This window comes from Panthera uncia, chromosome D2 (assembly GCF_023721935.1).
Source record: "Panthera uncia isolate 11264 chromosome D2, Puncia_PCG_1.0, whole genome shotgun sequence".
Classification (NCBI taxonomy): domain Eukaryota; kingdom Metazoa; phylum Chordata; class Mammalia; order Carnivora; family Felidae; genus Panthera; species Panthera uncia.
This window is the reverse complement of record NC_064818.1, coordinates 45,075,433-45,093,173: the sequence shown is the minus strand read 5'-3', so window position 1 is coordinate 45,093,173 and position 17,741 is coordinate 45,075,433. Positions and strand designations below refer to the sequence as shown.

At 43.3% G+C, this 17,741-nt stretch overlaps 1 protein-coding gene across 1 annotated transcript in view; it reads left to right on the top strand.

Annotated features, from left to right (window-relative positions):
* The window catches only part of VSTM4 (V-set and transmembrane domain containing 4), a 92,462-nt gene extending 82,727 nt beyond the window's left edge, over nt 1-9,735 (top strand). Inside the window, exon 9 of the mRNA XM_049646000.1 lies at nt 8,290-9,735. Within this exon, the coding sequence (XP_049501957.1) occupies nt 8,290-8,415 (126 nt within the window). The 3' untranslated portion in view covers nt 8,416-9,735. The remainder of the gene's footprint in view (nt 1-8,289) is intronic.
* Nucleotides 9,736-17,741: the final 8,006 nt, after the last annotated feature.

Genomic DNA, 17,741 nt, shown 5'->3' with positions numbered 1-17,741 from the left:
TCATTGGAATCCTGTTTTTGTTTCCTTTGGATATATACCCAGAAGTGGAATTGCTGGATTATGTGGTAGATCTATTTTTAATTTTTTGAGAAACCTCCACATTGTTTTCCATAGTGGTTTCATCAATTTACATTCTTCTCAACGGTGTTTAAGGGTTCCCTTTTTACTACATCCTCACCAGCTCCCGTGGTCTTTGTCTTCTTGATGACAGCCATTTTAAGAAATATGAGGTGATATCTCATTTGCATTTCCCTGATGATGAGTGATGTTGAGCATCTTTTCATGTGTCTGTTGACCTTTTTGATGTCTTCTTTGGAGAAATGTCTAATTACTTCTTTTGCCAATTTTTAAATTGGATTTTGTTTTGTCTTGTTACTGAGTTGATGGAATTCTTTGTACATTTTGGATATTACTTGGGTATTTCAACCCCTTATCCATTATACAGTTTGCAAAAAGTTCTCTCATTCTGTAGGTTCTTTTCATTTTGTTAATTGTTTCTTTTGCTCTGTGGGGGCTTTTGAGTTTGATGTAGTCCCATTTGTTAATTTTTTTCCTTTGTTGCTTGTGCTTTTGGAGATATTTCCAAAAAATGATTGCCAAGATCAGTATCAATGAGCTTCTTCCAAACATTTTCTTCTAGAACTTTCATGGTATCAGACCTTTATGTTTAAATCTTTGATTCATTTCTAGTTAATTTTTGTGAGTGATATATGATAGTGGTCCAGTTTCATTATTCTGCATGTGTTTCTACAGTTTTCTCAGCACCATTTGTTGAAGAAACTATCCTTTCACTGTTATGTGTTATTGGCTTCCTTGTCAAAAATAAATTGACCATATATGCTGGAGTTTTTCAATTGGCTGATGTATCTATCTATATTTGTACCAGTATCATACTGTTTTTTTATTACTATGGCTTTGTAGTATAGTTCGAAATCTGGAAGCACAATACCACTGGCTTTGTTCTTTTTCTCAGGACTGCTTTAGCTATTTGGGTTTTGTTTTGTTTTTTTTTTTTTTTTGTGGTTCCACACAAATTTTAGGATTGTTTCTTTTATTCCTGTGAAGAACGCCTTTGGTATTTTGATCGGGATTAAGTAGAATCTGTAGATGGCTTTAGATAGTATGGCCATCTTAACAATATTAATTCTTCCAATCCACGAACATGGGATATCTTTCTGTTTGCTTGTGTCTTCTTCAATTTCTTTCAGCAAAGTATTGTAGTCTTTGTTGTATAGATCTTTCCCTTCCTTGGTTAAATTTATTCCTAAGTATTTTTTTTTTGATGTTATCATGAATGGGTTCATTTTCTTTATTTCTTTTTTGGATGCTTCATCATTAGTGTAAAGGAATAAAGTTGATTTCTATATGCTGGTTTTGTATCTTGCCATTTTACTGAAATAGTTTTGTTTTTTTTTTTTTTACTAATTCTTTGGGATTTGCTCTATATAGGAATCATATCATCAGCAAATAATGACAATTTTACTTCTTTCTTTCTCATTTGAATGCCTTTTATTGCTTTGTCTTGCTTAATTGCTTTAGCTAGGACTTCCAGTATTATACTGAATATGAGTGGTGAGAGTGGGCATCCTTGACTTGTTCCTGATCTTAGGAAAAGTGCTTTCAGTTTCTCTTCATTGAGTATAATGTTAGCTGTGGGTTTGTCATATATGGCCTTTATTATGTTGAATATGTTTCTTCTGTATCTAGTCTGTTAATGGTTTTTATCATGAAAGGATATTGTATTTTGATCATTGAGATGAGCATGTAATTTTTATCTTTCATTTTATTGGTGTGATGAATTACATCCATTGATTTGTGTATGTTGAACCATCTTTGCGTACCAGGGATAAATCCCACTTGGTCATGGTGTATAATCCTTTTAATATGTTCTTGAATTTGATTTTCTAACATTGTCTTGAGAATTTTTACATCTATAGTCATCAGGGATATTGGTTTATAGTTTTCTTTTCTTGTGGTGGCCCTGTATGGTTTCTGTTATCAAAGTGATGATGACTGCATAGAATGAGTTTGTAAGTATTCCCTCCTGCCTGATACTTTGGAAGAGTTTGAAGAGGATTGGTATTAATTATTCTTTACATGTTTGGTAAAATTTTCCAGTAGCACTAGCCTTGAAGTTTTTTTGTGTTGGGAGTTTTTTATTATTATTATTATTATTACTGATTACTAATTACTGATTACTATTACTATTACTGTTTAGCTTTTGTATTTCTCCCTGATTCAGTCTTCTTAGGTTGTGTGTTTCTAGAATGTACACATTTCTTCTCAGTTATGTAATTTGTTGGCATATAATTGTTCATCATAGTCTCTTACAATTCTGTGTATTTTTGTAGTATCTATTCTAATGTGTTCTTCATTTCTAATTTTTTTGAGACTTCTCTATTTTTTTAATTAATCTAGCTAAAGCTTTGTCAATTTTATCTTTTCAAAGAACTAGCTCTTAGTTTCACTGATCCTTTCTATTCTTTTTTCTGGTTTCTATTTCATTTATTTGCACTCTGATCCTTACTTTTTCCTTCTTTCTGTTAACTTTGGGCTCCATTTGTTTTCTTTTTGTAGTTCCTTGTGGTGTAAAATTAGGTTGTTTGAAATCTTTCTAATTTCTTAATATATTATTATTGTTATAAACTTTCCTCTCAGAACTGATTTTGATACATCCCACAATATTTGATATGTTATGTTTTCATTTTCATGAGATACTTTTTATTTCCCTTTTGATTTTTTCTTTGATACAATGGTTGTTTATAAGTGTGCTGTTTAGTTTCCACATATTTTTAGATTTTCTCACTTTCCTTTTGTTGATTTCTAGTTTCATACCGTGTGGTCAGAGAAGATAGCTGTTATGATTTCAGTCTTCTTAAATTTGCTAAGATTAGTTTTGCGGCCTGACATATGATCTATCCTGGAGAATGTTCCATGTGCACTTGAGAAATTGTGTATTCTGCTGCTGTTGGGTGAAATGTTCTGTATATGTCTGTTAAGTCCATTTATTCTAAAGTGTGTTTCAATTTAAATTCTTCCTTGTTGATTTTTCTATCTGAATGATCTATCCATTGCTGATAGTGGGGTATTGAAGTCCCCTACAATTATTGTATTGTTGTCTATTTCTCCTTTAAGATCTTTTATTAATTACTTAATTACTTTTATTAGTTAATCAATATATAATATACTTACAAGCTTAAGTAACATTGATTACTTAATATAATTAATATATACTTAATTTCATTGCTTAGATTTTGGGAACGTATTTGTTTGTAATCGTTATATCTGCTTGATGGATTGACCCCTTTATCATTATGTAATGACCTTTGTCTCTGAATACCCTTTTTAGCTTTAAGTCTATTTTGTCTGATATAAATATGGCTATACTTAATTTTTTATTTCAGCTGGCTTGGCTTCCATTCTTTCACTTTAAGCCTATATGTGCCTTTAGAGCTGAAATGAGCAGCATATAATTGGGTCTTATTTTTTTATCTGTCCAGCCACTTTGTGCCTTTTGATTGGTGATTTTAATCCATTTACATTTATGGTGATTATTTATATGTACATTTTATCTTTTGCCTTCTGATTATTTTGTCTTTCCCGTGTTTCTGTTTCCTTCTGATTCTGTCTACCTTTGTAAGTAGGTAGTTTTGCACGGACATTGGTACAGCCTCTCCCCTCCCCTTTTTTTGATGTTTTGTGTCTATCCTCTAAATATTTGCTTTGTAGTTACCAAATATGCTTTGTAGTTTACATAAAACATTTCATAGATAAAATAGTTCTTTTTCTGGTGATAGCAATTTATCTTCATTTGCCTATGAAGGTTCCATCCTTGGGCACCTTTTGGGATGAGCACTGTGTGTTGTATGGAAACCAATTTGACAATAAATTTCATATATTGAAAAAAAATAATAAATAAATAAATAAAATAAAAAAAAAGAAAGTTCCATCCTTTTCCTCTGCCTCTTCTATATTTTTGATGTCACAAATTATCTCTTTATACTGTGATTTTGTTATCAAGTTGTTCCCATTATTTTTAATGCTCTTTTCCTTTAAACTTTATGCTATAGTTAAGAGTTTAATATACTATTTTAAAGAAGAGTTACCATATTCTAATTCTGTTTATCCCCTTAATCAGAGTTTTGTGTACTTTCATTTTTTCATTTCAGCTTGAGGATCACCTTTCAACATTTCTTGTAAGGCAGGTCTACTGGTGGTGAACCCTCTCAGCTTTTGTTTATCTGGGAAAGCCTTTATTTCTCCTTCATTTTTGAAGGATAACTTTGCCAGATATTCTTAGCTGACAGTTTTTATCTTCCCATATAATATGTCATTCCTCTCTCTCCTGGGATGCAGAGTTTCTGCTGAGAAATCTGCTGATAGCCTAACAGGAGTACTTTTTTAGGTTACTATCATTTTTTCCCCCTTGGCTGCCTTTAAAATTCTTTATTGTTGACTTTTGACAATTTTACTCTAATGTGACTTGGAGAGGGTCTTTTTGCATTGAGATAGTAAGGTGTCCTATTAGCTTTGTGGACTCGTATACCCAGTTCCTTCTCCGGGACTGGAAAATTCTCAGCTATTATTTCTTTAAATAGGCTCTCTTCCCTTCTCTTCCCTCCTCCTTCTGGGATACCCATAATGTTGGCTTTTCTTTTCTTTTTTTTTTTTTAATTTTTTAAAATGTTTATTTTTGAGAAAGAGTGAGAGCAAGTGGGGGAGGTGCACAGAGAGAGGGGAACAGAAGATCTGAAGTGGGCTCTGTGCTGATAGCAGAGAGCTCGATGCAGGGCTTGAACTCACAAACCGTGAGATCATGACCCAAACTGAAGTCAGACGCTTAACTGAGTGAGCCACCCAAGCACCCCTTATTTTGGCTTTTCTAATGGAGTCAGATCATTCACATAGAATTCCTTCACTATTTAAAAATTTCAGCTCTCTCTCCTCTTCCACCTGAATCATTTCTATATTTCTGTCCTTGAGCTTACTAATTCTCTCTTCCTTTTGATCTGCTCTATTTCCAGTATGTTCTAATGCATCCTTCCTCTCATTTATTCAGTTCTTCAGCTCCAGAATTTCTGTTTGGTTCTGCTTTGGAATTTCAGCCTCTTTGATAAAGCACGCCTTCTGTTTATTAGTTTGATTACTGAAATCACTGTACTGTCCTTCTGAGTTTTCTTTTGGCTTTTGAACTTCTTTACAAGTATTTTGAATTACCATTTAGATTACAGTATTCCATGTCTTTGGCTTTGGTTGCTGGAAAATTGTCATTTTATTTTTCTGATACCATGTTACTGTGATTTTTTAAATATTACTGTGGTTTTCACCTACTACTATGATTTTTCATGGCGTTTGATGAGAAGTGGCTCTGCCATGCATTTGAAGTAGCGAGCACCCTTTTTCATGTAGGTGAGGTTTTGTTAACATTGATTCCAACAGTTCAACAGGTTGGTAGTTAGGAGCTTTCCTTTTGTTTTCCAGAAGGTGGCGCTATAGCACAAGTTTTTGCCTTCTGTTAAGGAAGCTGACTGGCTGCTAAGGTTGGGAGCACTATGCATTTAGAAAAAACAAAGGTGCTGGCGGTGGGGGGGCGGTGGGCAGAGCAGGAGTGAGGAGGGAAGGTGTGTACTTAGTGCTTTGGGCTTTGGGTGTGCCCACTGCTACGTAGGGGGATCCTGACGCAAGGATGGGCTTCTTGCCTTCTGGGACAGACAGCAGGAGACACTTTCCTTCCGTTCCTTTCCCTCCCCCAGTCACTGTGGTCAGTCAGAGAGAGCAACTGCTCCCTCCAGCTATAATGCGCATGGCCAGGCAGACCCTCCTCCCCCCCCCCCCCCCCCCCCCATTCACTGCCTTCACCCTCTACCTCCTGTATCAGTAAGGTGGTGCTGGCTGGTTTCTGGACCAGCCCACACCTTCTCTGTCATCACCGCCAATGCCACTGCTGCCCCCCCCCCCACCCTCTCTGCAGTCTCCTCTGCAGTCCAGTCCCCCCACCTTTGAGTGCACAGATGGACAGATCTCTCGGGTGTCTTTTGGTATGCTGTGCACAGGCACTTTTCTTTTCAGTTGTGGATGTCCAATCAGTTGTAAATTGATGGGGAAAGGAAAAGAAAAAGGAATGGTTCATGGTGCTGTGATCCTGACATCACTCCATAATAAGCCACCAATTGTTCTTTATTTTAATAATGTTCCTTAATCATGGCAAGAAAATATACATGGGTAACTCCTTTATTCAAAAGTTGTTTTTCACAAAAAAATTCTTTTTAATTTTATTAAATGCTTTTTCAGCATCTATAGAGATAGTCATATTGGTTTTTTGCATCTGTTGCTATAGTGGATTATACTGGTAGATTTTTCTAATATTGAACCATCTTTGCATTCCTGGAACATGGTTATGTATCTTTTAATCTGCTTCTTCATTCTGAGTCAATCTGATTTAAAATTTACATTAATAAATGAGGTTGTTTTCAAATACATGAAGGGGCATCTGGGTGACTCCGTCAGTTGAGCGCCCAATTCTTGATTTCATCTCAGGTCATGATCCCAGGGTTGTGAGATCAAGCCCCAGGTCAGGCTCTGCACTGAGAATGGAGACTTCTTGAGATTCTCTCTCTCTCTCTTTCTCTCTCCCTTTGCCCCTGTCCCCTGATCTCTTTCTCTCTAATGTAAAAAAAAAAAATTTTTTTTAATAAAATACATGAAATTTTTCTTCCTCTTTTAATGCTCTGGATAAATTTAATTACATTGGAATTATCTTTTCCTTAAAAGAATTTGTTTTAGAAAGTCTCCTATAAAAATGCCTGGGCCTGGTGTTTTTGAGAAAGAGCTCTTTGACAATATTTCCTTTCTTCCTTTCTTCCTTCCTTTTTCCCTCCCTCCTTATTTCTTTCCTTTCCTTTCTTTTATTTCTTTTTTTGATGATAATTAGTACATTCATATTTTCTGGAGTTTATAATTTATATTTGTTGAAACATTACCTACTTTATCCTGCATTTCATAATTTTGGGCAATGAGTTGAGCAAAGTAGTTTTTTTTTTTAATTCAAAAATTTATTTACATTATATCCCCTTCCTCATTTCCTATTTTATTCACTTGTGCTTTTTACCTTTTTATCTTGATTAATTTATTTTTCAGTTTATTTATCTTATTGGTGCTTTCCAAGCACAGGCTTTTGGATATTTTTATAATTCTACTGTTTTTCTGCTTTCTTTCTTTTCTTTCTTTGAGGGGAGGAGGGGCAGAGGGAGATGGAGAGAGACAATCTTAAGCAGGCTCCACACCCAGCACAGAGCCCAGTGTGGGGCTCAATCCCACAAACCTGGGATCATGACCTGAGCTGAAATCAAGAGTCAGAACTTAACTGACTGAGCCACCCAGGTGCCCCTGTGTTTCTGCTTTCTGATTCATAGAGTCTGGTTCTAATTGTATTGGTCTTTCTTTCTTTTTTTTTTTTTTTTCCATTTATTTTGTTCTTTTCTAACTTCTTCAATTGGATGCTCGACCCATTTAATTCATAGTATTAACATAAATATTTAAGACTATGATTTATCTGTGAGTACTTCATTCTTTGGGCTCTGGTAAGTAATATTTTCTTTTTTCATTGTTGTCAAGATATTCCAAAACTTTAGTTTTATACAGGTTGAGTCATTCGAGAAAAATGCCCATTCTAATTTTGTTATTAATTTCTGGAATTTTGGGTTTCTGTCGCTATCTTTATTTTTTCCTTTTGATCAGAAACTGTTAGTTACATTATTTTTACTTCTCAGAATTAAAGTTTACTTTGTGACCTAATGTTTAATCGCTTTTTGTTAGTGTTCTATGTTGACTCAAGAATAAATCATAGTGAGGGGCGCCTGGTGGCTCCGTCAGTTGAGAATGAAACTCTTGGTTTCAGCCCAGCTCGTGATCTCACAGTTCATGAGTTGGAGGCCTGTGTTGGGCTCTAAGCTGCCAGAGTGATGCCTACTTAGGACCGTCTCTCTGTCCCTCTCTCTCTGCCCCTCTCATGCTCTCTCCCTCTCTCTTCTCTCAAAATAAATAAATAAACTTAAAAAATATATTAAAAAAAGAATAATCGTAGTGGCTCTTTATAGGGCATAGTGTTCTTTATAAGGCAATGAGATCTATATTGTTATGTTATTTAATTTTTATACGTCCTTGGAAAATTTTTGTCCATTTGTTTCCCTTTGGGTCCCCAGAATGCGATGAAAATGCACCCCTGATGAATGAATATATGATGCGGAACTCCTGTGGTCAGCTGGAATTGTTTTGTGTTTTGTCTTCCAGCCAAAGATTGCTGAGGAGAACCTGACCTACGCCGAGCTGGAGCTGGTCAAACCCCACCGGGCCGCCAAAGGCCTCCCCACCAGCACCGTCTATGCCCAGATCCTCTTTGAAGAGAACAAGTTGTAATGCTGTGCCCTCTTCCGTGGTCCTATTTAATACCTGCCATCCCGGTTATTTATGACACTTTGGAAACAAAGTCCTTATTTTTGTATTTTCACTCGTGCCTTCTGCGGGGCAGAGAGACCCTTCCCAACAGCGCTCCAGGTGCCTTCGAGGAGAGGTGTGAGGCACGAGGTACGGGGCTCCTCTCCACAAAAGATTAGGGGCCACAGACCTTGGACAAACCTCCCAGGACAAGATTTTCTGAGTCTGAGCCCTGAGAAGTGTGGACTCTGATTCTGAGAGTACCCAAGGAGATTGTTTCTGCTGAGCCAAACCCCTTCGTGTTTTCTTCTTCTTTCTTTGGGGTTTAATCTTTTAAAAATCTTATTTTAATCTTCTGTTCTTCCTGTATTTGTGATATCAAGCTCATAGCATATAGCTAGAAGAAATACCATTATAGGCCAAAGTGTGTGAGATGGCAGATATGTACTAGTTGGTTTTCAGAAGGTCACAGAACGTTCCTAAGGTACCTAGAGCAGAGCAGACTGCTTATTGCAAACGGTCACTCAAGGTAGCATCTCTTGTTTTAAACAGATGCACTGACCCTGGTGATTTAAGGGAGGAGAGGCAGATTGTGGGGCTAACAGTCAGCCGTCTGTAAATACCCCAGTGCCCATCTCCCAGCTGTGATCGCCCAAGGCCACAGGGCAAGTAGCACACACTATTTTAAAGGGCTTCCATAACCCTCATCAGGGTGCACCTATATTGGTATAGAAACTTACATCCTCCAAGAAGTCCTACTCTTCTCCAAAGGAGCAAGGGAGGGACTTAGCCATCCACTGACACACTGGAGGAAGCGGGCCCCTCGGAACTGTGTCGAGGTTACCAGCTCTAATTGGACGTCCACTCATATGTGGGCAAAGTTTTGTGCCTGGTTCCCCTAGTGGAGGAGAGTAAGAAGTGCAAGCCAAGTTGGGAAAATGTGTTTTAAAGACCCTACTCTTGGAACGTGCCTTGTCCAACTCAACTTCATGGGTGATTTCTAATGTGTTTGGGTTGGGGTCAGGCAGGGGTGCATGGTATACACATATGTGTGGAAGTTTCTCTGCAGGACTGGTACAACACCCAGAAACTCACTGGAGATGGAAACGTTCTAGAAGAGAGCCATCCTGTCACACTTCTTGGGTGGGTGTGCTCTGGGCGGTTATTCACTGCGCACTGCAGACATTGTTTGGCTTTGTAACGGATCATGTATATATGGTAAATTATATATTTTAAACACAACCTTGAGTGTGAGTTGTGCCCTTCTGTATAGCTGTGCGAACTTGGTCAAGTTTCTTACTCCCTAATTATCTCAGACTCACGTTTATAGTAAGGTGACTTAACCTCTCATAGAATTCTTGTAATGGGATGATGAATACCTCAAGATTCTGGATAGTATAAAATTGCTTCACACTACACTGTGTTAACATTCATGTGACAGTCTATGTATTTTCGAAATGAAAGTTTCTTTACAGTGTAAGGCTCTCGTTACAATAGCTTCAAAAAATAAATGTGTCCGTGAACTTAGCTCTACGGTAACACTCCCAAAGACCCATGATAGCTTATGAGTACCTCTTGTGGTTTATTGGAAAGGGTCCAAATTGGGAGCAGGTAGATTTTCTAGAAGCAGAAATAGCCTGACTTTACAAACAGGAAGTCGATCTCTCTGGTCTACACCTGCATCTCATTCCCTTTCCGCCTGCCAGATTTCAAAGATAGTGAATAAACCACGCAGCTTTGGGGGAAGAAATACCACTTGAAAGAATTGTCTGGAACTTTCCAGGGGATCCTTTAGGAGAGGAGACTATATGGTTGGCATTCAGTTCATATCATAATTATCATAGGCAGCGTATCCTATCTTATCATGGCAATGTTCCAACAGAACATGGTTCTATGGTGTTTTGAGGAAGGAGGGTGATTTCTTCGTTTGCACAAGGAACCATATGGGCTAGTGGGGCCCGAGGATGCCAGATGGGGATGGAGTGTGAAGTGTGTGAAGAGGAGATTGTGGGGAGAGGCAAGAGGGTAGGGGGCCCCTAGGCTACTGCAGAAGTGAACTGCACTCAATCCCATCAAGCCCATCTCCTTAAATTTAGTGAAAGCTGAGGGCCATGACGTGTGGAAAGAAACACATTCCGCTAAGAAGAGCTGGCAGCTGCAAGTTAGGGTAACAAGTCATTGCTCTAGATTCAATTCAGACTTTGGCTCCAGAATTCTGCTCATAGCTGCACAAACCCACGTGACACTGTGTGGCTGGGGGACCAGCTGGACCTCGAGTATTAAAAGACCATCACCTCCTACTGAAAACACTTCCCAAAGGAATCCTGGAAGCTACTGTCAACATCCAAGCAGAGCTCATCCCATCATTATGTCCAGAAGCCAAACATCCAAGTTCTGCTCACAACTAGAAGCAATGGGTGATCTGTCCCTGGTGCTTATTTGCGGTGATAAATCTTGATGTTATTGTCATAGTAAACCTTCAAAAAAATGGGTGAATTATTCCCTATCAAATAAACCACTAACAATGCCTTAACATTTATTTCTAAAGATGAGTAAGGGGAATCATCCCAATAGAAATTAGGAAAAGTTTTCCTAATTATCTCATCTATTTCATCCCAATAGAAATTAGGAAAAGTTTTTCATCTTGTTTTTACTATCAGGCATCTATTGAAACAACTATATATATGCAGTTTTTAAAAAAATTTAATGTTTTTGTTTAGTTTTGAGAGAGAAAGAGAGAGAGAGACTGAGTGTGAGCGGGGGAGGGGCAGAGAAAGAGGGAGACACAGAATCCAAGGCAGGTTCTAGGCTCTGAGCTGACAGCAGGGAGCCCAATGCGGGGCTCGAACTCGTGAACCATGAGATCATGACCTGAGCCGAAGTCAGTGGCTTAACTGACTGAGCCACCCGGGTGCCCCTATATAAGCAGTTTTCATAAGGGACAATTGCTTGTATGTTTACATGAAGTCAAAACAAGCAAGAATCCATTGCTCAGTAGACACTCTCAGATTTGGTGGTGAATTTTGACCTAGGCCAGGCATGGCACGGAATCATGGCAGGAAGGAAGGCAGCAAAAAAGGGCATCCCCAAGCCCTGAACTAAAGCAGCCGGGGTGGGGGAAAAAGGTTGGGATTTCTTTGGGATCGCATCTTCATTAAAGCATTGTGACCCTGTTAGTTCACAGGGCAAGTCAGAAAAAGCCAGGCCTCCCCCCTCCTGATATTTCCTGGAGTGAAAATGACATTGGGGCACTTGGTATTTTTTGGTGCATGGTCATCTGGGTTGTCCCGAACATCAGGAAACCCAAAGACTCACTTGTATAAGAACACTAAACCAGTTGATGCTTTTAGGGACTATCCACCCCCTTGTTCATCACTCAGCCTCCGATATGCATGACCGCAACCCAGGCTTGGCCAAGAATGGGGTCATGCTCCAGGCCGAAAAAAAAAATGGCCCAAAGCGTGCATGAGGCCTGTTCTGGGCTGATCAGAATCCTTGGGAGAAACAAACCATCTTTCTCTTGGGGAGCGAAGCTGGGATGCCACCTATCAGCTATGCCTCTGGCCACGTCTCTGGCAATAAGGAGGCCTTGAAAAATGAAGGAGACTCTGAGAGGTGAGGAGGAAAATGTCTTGGGAGCACAGAATCCAAGCTCCCAGACCCAAAATTCCTCAGGCATTTCTCTTTCCTTCAGATCTTCCTTTGATTCCATTAATGACTCCATTTTCCTACCATCTAAATCCTAGTTTTGTTCGAGCGCATCATGTTGCAATGGAGAGAATTCGGACCATTACGGTATGCATCAAAGTTGCTTCCCAGCTCAGGAAGCAAAAGAGTTGCACTGAGTGTCACCACCCAAGGACTCCACCTGCATTATGTCCCATGACGTACTTGTAGCCACGGGCCCCTGCCGTGCTCTGCACTTTCTCACTGAGTGGGGCCTCTCAGGGCCCTGAGGACACCCTTCTCGATGGAAAGGGACTGTCAGGCTTCAGCACTGATATTGGCCTCACGGAAGGACCCTCTGGTTTGGAGGAGAGACACCAGCAGGCTTGGAGTGGTACTAAGCGTCACTGGGGACAGCAGGGGAAGGGCACAGGGCAGAGATTCAAATGAGCCCTATCACATGGATGCTGGAGGGCACCTTTTTGTGTGGCTGTGAAGTTTAGCGTGGCTTCCATATATGTTCTATAGGACATGATGTCTTTCAGTATCCGTATATTTCCTGGAGAGGGAGGGAGTTCTCATGTTTAGCCCATTACTAGGTGAGGCAGCCACATGGTGGGGATGTTGACTCTCCGTCCCGTCCCGCCCCCACCCCACCCTGGACAGAAGCTATTCACTCACTGGGAGGAACACAAAGAAGAAAGTCATGGCTTAGAAGAAAGGCCGGCCTTCAGCGTGGACAGCTTGAGTGTGAGCTACAGAGGAGGTGTCCAGATGGGTAGGATAGACTAGTGCCCCCTAATCTGTAACACATCACCGGATCCTATTAAACTGTGGATCCTGGGTCAGGAAGTCTGGGTGGGGGCCTGGGAGTCTATGTTTCTGACAAGCTTCCAGGGAATGCCCATGCTTCTGAATCTGGACCACAGTTTGAGGGGCATGGATGTAAACTGTCGGGGAATGTGGATCTGGAACCCCTGGAGGGTTGGGGGCTATCCTCAGAGTATAGGTCACAGCTGAGGCCCTGAGAGTGGGCAAAATCCCCAGGGAGAGGTGGCCCCATGCAGAGGGAAGACGCCTGGCCTGAGGCCCGAGCGGTGGGGAGCTCTCTGCTGGCAGCTCCAGAAGCAGGTGAGGAGCCTGAAGGAGGCCAGGGAAGAGCAACCAGTCAGAGGAATGGCAGGGGCTGGACAAAGCCATGTCTGGGAGTTTCTCGAAGGAGGAAGGGCTCAGCAGTGTGCATTCTGCAGAGGTCAGACAGAATAGAGGTTGAGCCTTCGTTCGTTCTGAATTATTCGTACACTTCACATTTTTAAAAATGGTTTGTTTTGCCCAGGAAAACAATTCCCCAAGTGCGCAAGGCTACCCGGCTTTGGCCTGGAGCCACATGTGCTCGCTGAGCGTATTTTCCCCCAAGCCATCAGCGTCTTTCCGTGGGGTGGCGATTTGGGGAAGACTCTTAATTAATGCATAGGGTGGGGTGTGGGGGCGGCCACTGCAGTTTTCCGCTCCTTCTGTTGTCATTGATAGAAGACGGCTTGGTGTCTACTTTCTAATAAACCCAGCTCGATTAGCTTCATGCCAATTTAGCGTCTGATTGTCGAGCGTTAATGTACTGGACCCTGTAGTTTTAAAGAGGATTAGAGATGTTTACAGCTTTGGTTAAACGCACCTTGTTCTTCCACATTAAACTTTATTACAAGTGTTCTCCATCAGCAAACAGGGAAAAACTCATTAGGAGCTGGTCTGGGTGGGGGCCGCGCTGCTGCTGACAGTTCCAGCACTCGGTTTTCCTTTATTACAGCTTCCTAGCTGGCAGTTGGATGGGATTGCTCCCTATTTACGAATACGATTAGGACCTCAGACTCCTAGGTCTGTGGGGGGATCCTAGGGAATCCAGGAACAGCCAGGAATTTCTACGCGGAAGTCTTGTGTTGCTTGTGTGAGGGTCTGATGCCCTCTTCAGTTTTTCTGAAGGAGCCCATGCTCCATGTAAGATGGGGTGTTTTGTTTTTTTTTTAAGAGAGAGAGTGAGCAGAGGAGAGAGAGGGCAGAGAGAATCTCAAGCAGGCTCCACGCTGAGCAGGGAGCCCGATGTGGAACTCAATCCCATGACCCTGGGATCGTGACCTGGGCCAAAATCAAGAGTCAGAGGCTTAACCAACTGAGCCACCCGGGCACCCCAAGTTGGGACCTTTAGAGACTCTATGCCAGGTTCCTAGCAGCAAGGTCCCCTAGGAGTGCCATGATGGTATCTGTCACTTTACAGCTGGGGGGTAGGACTGGGAAGTAAGGACTGGGAAGGGACCTGATATTTGGTGGCCAAGCCAGGTTGGAACCAAGCTTTTGTCTCCAAGCCTGGTGACCACCCCCGGCAAAACCCCAGCCCAAACCCCCCAACTCCACCACCGAGGTCTGACCCCAGGCAGCCTGCCATTCCCACCGCCAGTCCCCAGCTTCTCAGGGACCCCAGGTCTGAGTGCCTTGTGACTGCACTGCTCCCAGTCAGTCGGCATTCTTTAAACTGTGTTTTTCCTGCTCATTCTTCCACCTCTTCTGGATTCCACTTTCTGGTTCTCCGGGAACCCCTTCACCAGGCCTTCCCTCTTTGTTTGGACTTTTCAGCTTCTGTTTCAGTCTCTGAAGCGACACGCATTTCTCAACCTGTGCGGGCCACCCCTCAAGCCCTCTTCTCTTGTTTCTTCCTCCACCTCCCGGAGTCGCCACTCACTGCATGGCCTCCCTCCCCCTCCCCCAGACTCGGCTCTGCTCAAGGCCTTCAGGGATCATTGCTGAGCATGTGTTCTATTGCAGAGAATATCTTATTTTTCTCTGCACCATTTGCCACAGGTGTCCTTGCGCTTTTTGAAACTGCTTCCCTGATGTCTATGACACCGCTCGTCCAGCTGCACCTCTTTGGGTCTTGCATAATCTACATAGTGGCCTTTCCTCCACTCGGCCCTTCCATGATGGCTTCTTACAAGGTTCTGTCCTTAGCTTTTTTCTTTGCATCCACACCGATGTCTCTGACCACTCTCCAGCTGCAGCCTGCGGCCTCCAGAGCTCCAGTTGGACCCTTCTCCTAAGCCCCATGCCTACCCACTAGCCCTTTCCCCCGCAGGGCAGCACCCATGTCTCTTGGAAGCCAATGTCCACTGCTGACCACAGCACGAGCATCCCACCCCCCTCAACACCTAGCCGTGCTGCTTAAGAACGTTCACCTTATAACTAAGACGTGCTGTCATTGGAGATGGAGGCCATTAGCAGCAGCAACGGCAGCAGGATTGTTGCTGACTTTTACTGACCAGGGCCAGGCACCATACTGGGCACGTTTTCTGTATTATCTCATTAAACCAATACTCTTCCACCCCAATCTGCAGACGAGGAAGCAGAGGTTCAGAGACCTCAGCTAGCTTGCTCAAGAGGACAGAGCCGGCGTCATAGTATCTCCTCACGTTGCCAGCTCCTACCCCTCCTCCCCATCCACGGGGTTCCTGCCTTCCATCAGCTCTGGGCATCTCCCTCCTGGGCCACCACATTCACACCTGACCTTCCTGCCCTCTAACCCATTCTTCAAAATGCTGCCTGAGGGATGCTTCTAGAGGGTGGACTGGCTGAGTCGCCCCCTGCCTAGAATCCTGCTCCCAACCACACTCAGAATGAAGCTCCGCCTCCTAGAACAGTCCAGGCTCCTCGTGACCCGGCCCCGCCTACCTTGCCGGTTTCTTTCTGCTGCCTGCCCCCTGCCCTTGCACCATCTGCTCAGCCTAAGTGGGGTGTCAGGGCTGCAAGAGGGGGCAGCTCTGGCTGGGGGAGGGCCTGCACCCCTCTGGCTGGGGGAGGGTCTCAGAGCGTGGGGAGCGGAGACCATGCCTCCGGGCACTGACCAAAGCCCCAGGGGCAGCCGCGCAGCCTCAGCTTCCACAGCATCTAAGGCAAGATCCCCAAGACCAGGAAGCCCAGGCTGGGTCACCGTGCTCCCTGAGAGTCACAGACACAGCTGCTGGCTTTGATAGCACAGTGGTGGCTCCGTCAGGATCAAAATACAGGGCTCCTCTTCTTTCCATAACTCCTCTTGCCCAACCCTGTGTGCATTCCCGCCCTGCCCCGCCCCCAGAGGTCAGTAACGTCTCAGCCTTGTCAAGGAGGCCCAGATGGGCAGCACCCACTGGAAGGTGATAGCCAATGGCTTCCAGCCGAAATGAGCAAGGTCAGTGTTGCAGTGGGGCGGAATCATCAAATATGGCAAACTTAGCGCCCCCAGGGAAATTCCAGAGGTCAACAGTTCCACAGATGTGTCCTGAGCGGCAAGTATTGAGTGCAGGGGCATGAACGAAGAAGCACAGCCAATGGGCAAGTTATGCTTGTGGTGGTTACTGTTGGCAAGGTACTTCCTGTGCACTGGGCATGGTTTTCTGGTGCTATGGGCTTCACAGCAGTCCTGAAAGGAGGTGGCCTTACGACCATATTATGGCTGGGAGAAATGAGGTTCAGAGCATCTAAGCAGCTTGCCCAAGGCTGCATCATAAGTTGCAGAGCTGGATTAAAAGTCAAGGTTGCTTGGGGCACCTGGGTGGCTCCGTCGGTTAAGCATCCAACTCTTGATTTTGGCTTGGGTCCCGATCTCATGGTTCATGAGTTCAGGCCCCGCATCAGGCTCCACACTGAGAGTACACAGCTCTCTCTACCTCTCTCTCTCTGCTCCTCCCCACTTGTGCTCTCTTGCTCTCTCTCTCTCACTCTCAATATAAATATTTAAAAAAGAAAGTCAAGGTTGCTCAGTGTTAATTTGGTGCTCTTTCTATTGTGGTCTGGCACAGGAACCAAGAAGGAAATAATCCCAAAGTGCCCCTGGAAACCGGAAGGAGGAAAGCGTCCATCTGAACAGAGCCCTAGTGGAGGGGCATGTGTCTGCCAGGAAGCGGGGGGCAGGAGGCTCCCTTGGTTGTAGATATCCCCCTGCGTGGGGAGCTCCTGGTGGGGAGGTGCATGCCCAGAGAGCGGGGGGCATCAGGCTCCTCGTAGGCCTCACCTGGCGGACTGCAGTAGAAAGGACCCAGGGCTGCCAGGAAGTGAGATGGACCACGGGCCTTTCACACGGGATTGCCCACAGTGGGCGAGCTGAGAGGGATGCGGGCACTCTGCTTTTCCTCACAACCAGCAGTGGGGATCAGCTTATGTAATCATGAGGAAACTGAGGCCATGAAGAAATTAGGAGGGAAGCTGCCATAGAAAGATAATTTAGTATGCCCGAGGGATGGCGGAAAAAGCAAAAAGAGAATACTGCAGAGGAAAGACCTTAAAATCCCTTAAAGTCTGGAATTCTGCCCACTCCCATCTCCAAGGGAGGGAGCTTGGTGGCCTGGTTACTTTTGGCTTTGGTTTCTTCTCTTATTTCGACAGATCTGGAATTTACGCATGTAACTGTCCACCTGCTTATTCCAGATACATGAGTAAAGAGGAGACCTTTGCTAATTTCACAAACTCCTGTTTTTGGCCAGCTTGGTCATGAGTGGGAGGAAGGCAATCATGAGGGATGCATTCAGGGTTTGTGATTTCTGGAGTTCACGGACAGGGACACAGTGGGGACACAGTTTCCTTGGCCTCCTCCAGCTCCCCTGGCCTCCCCTGGCCTCCCCCAC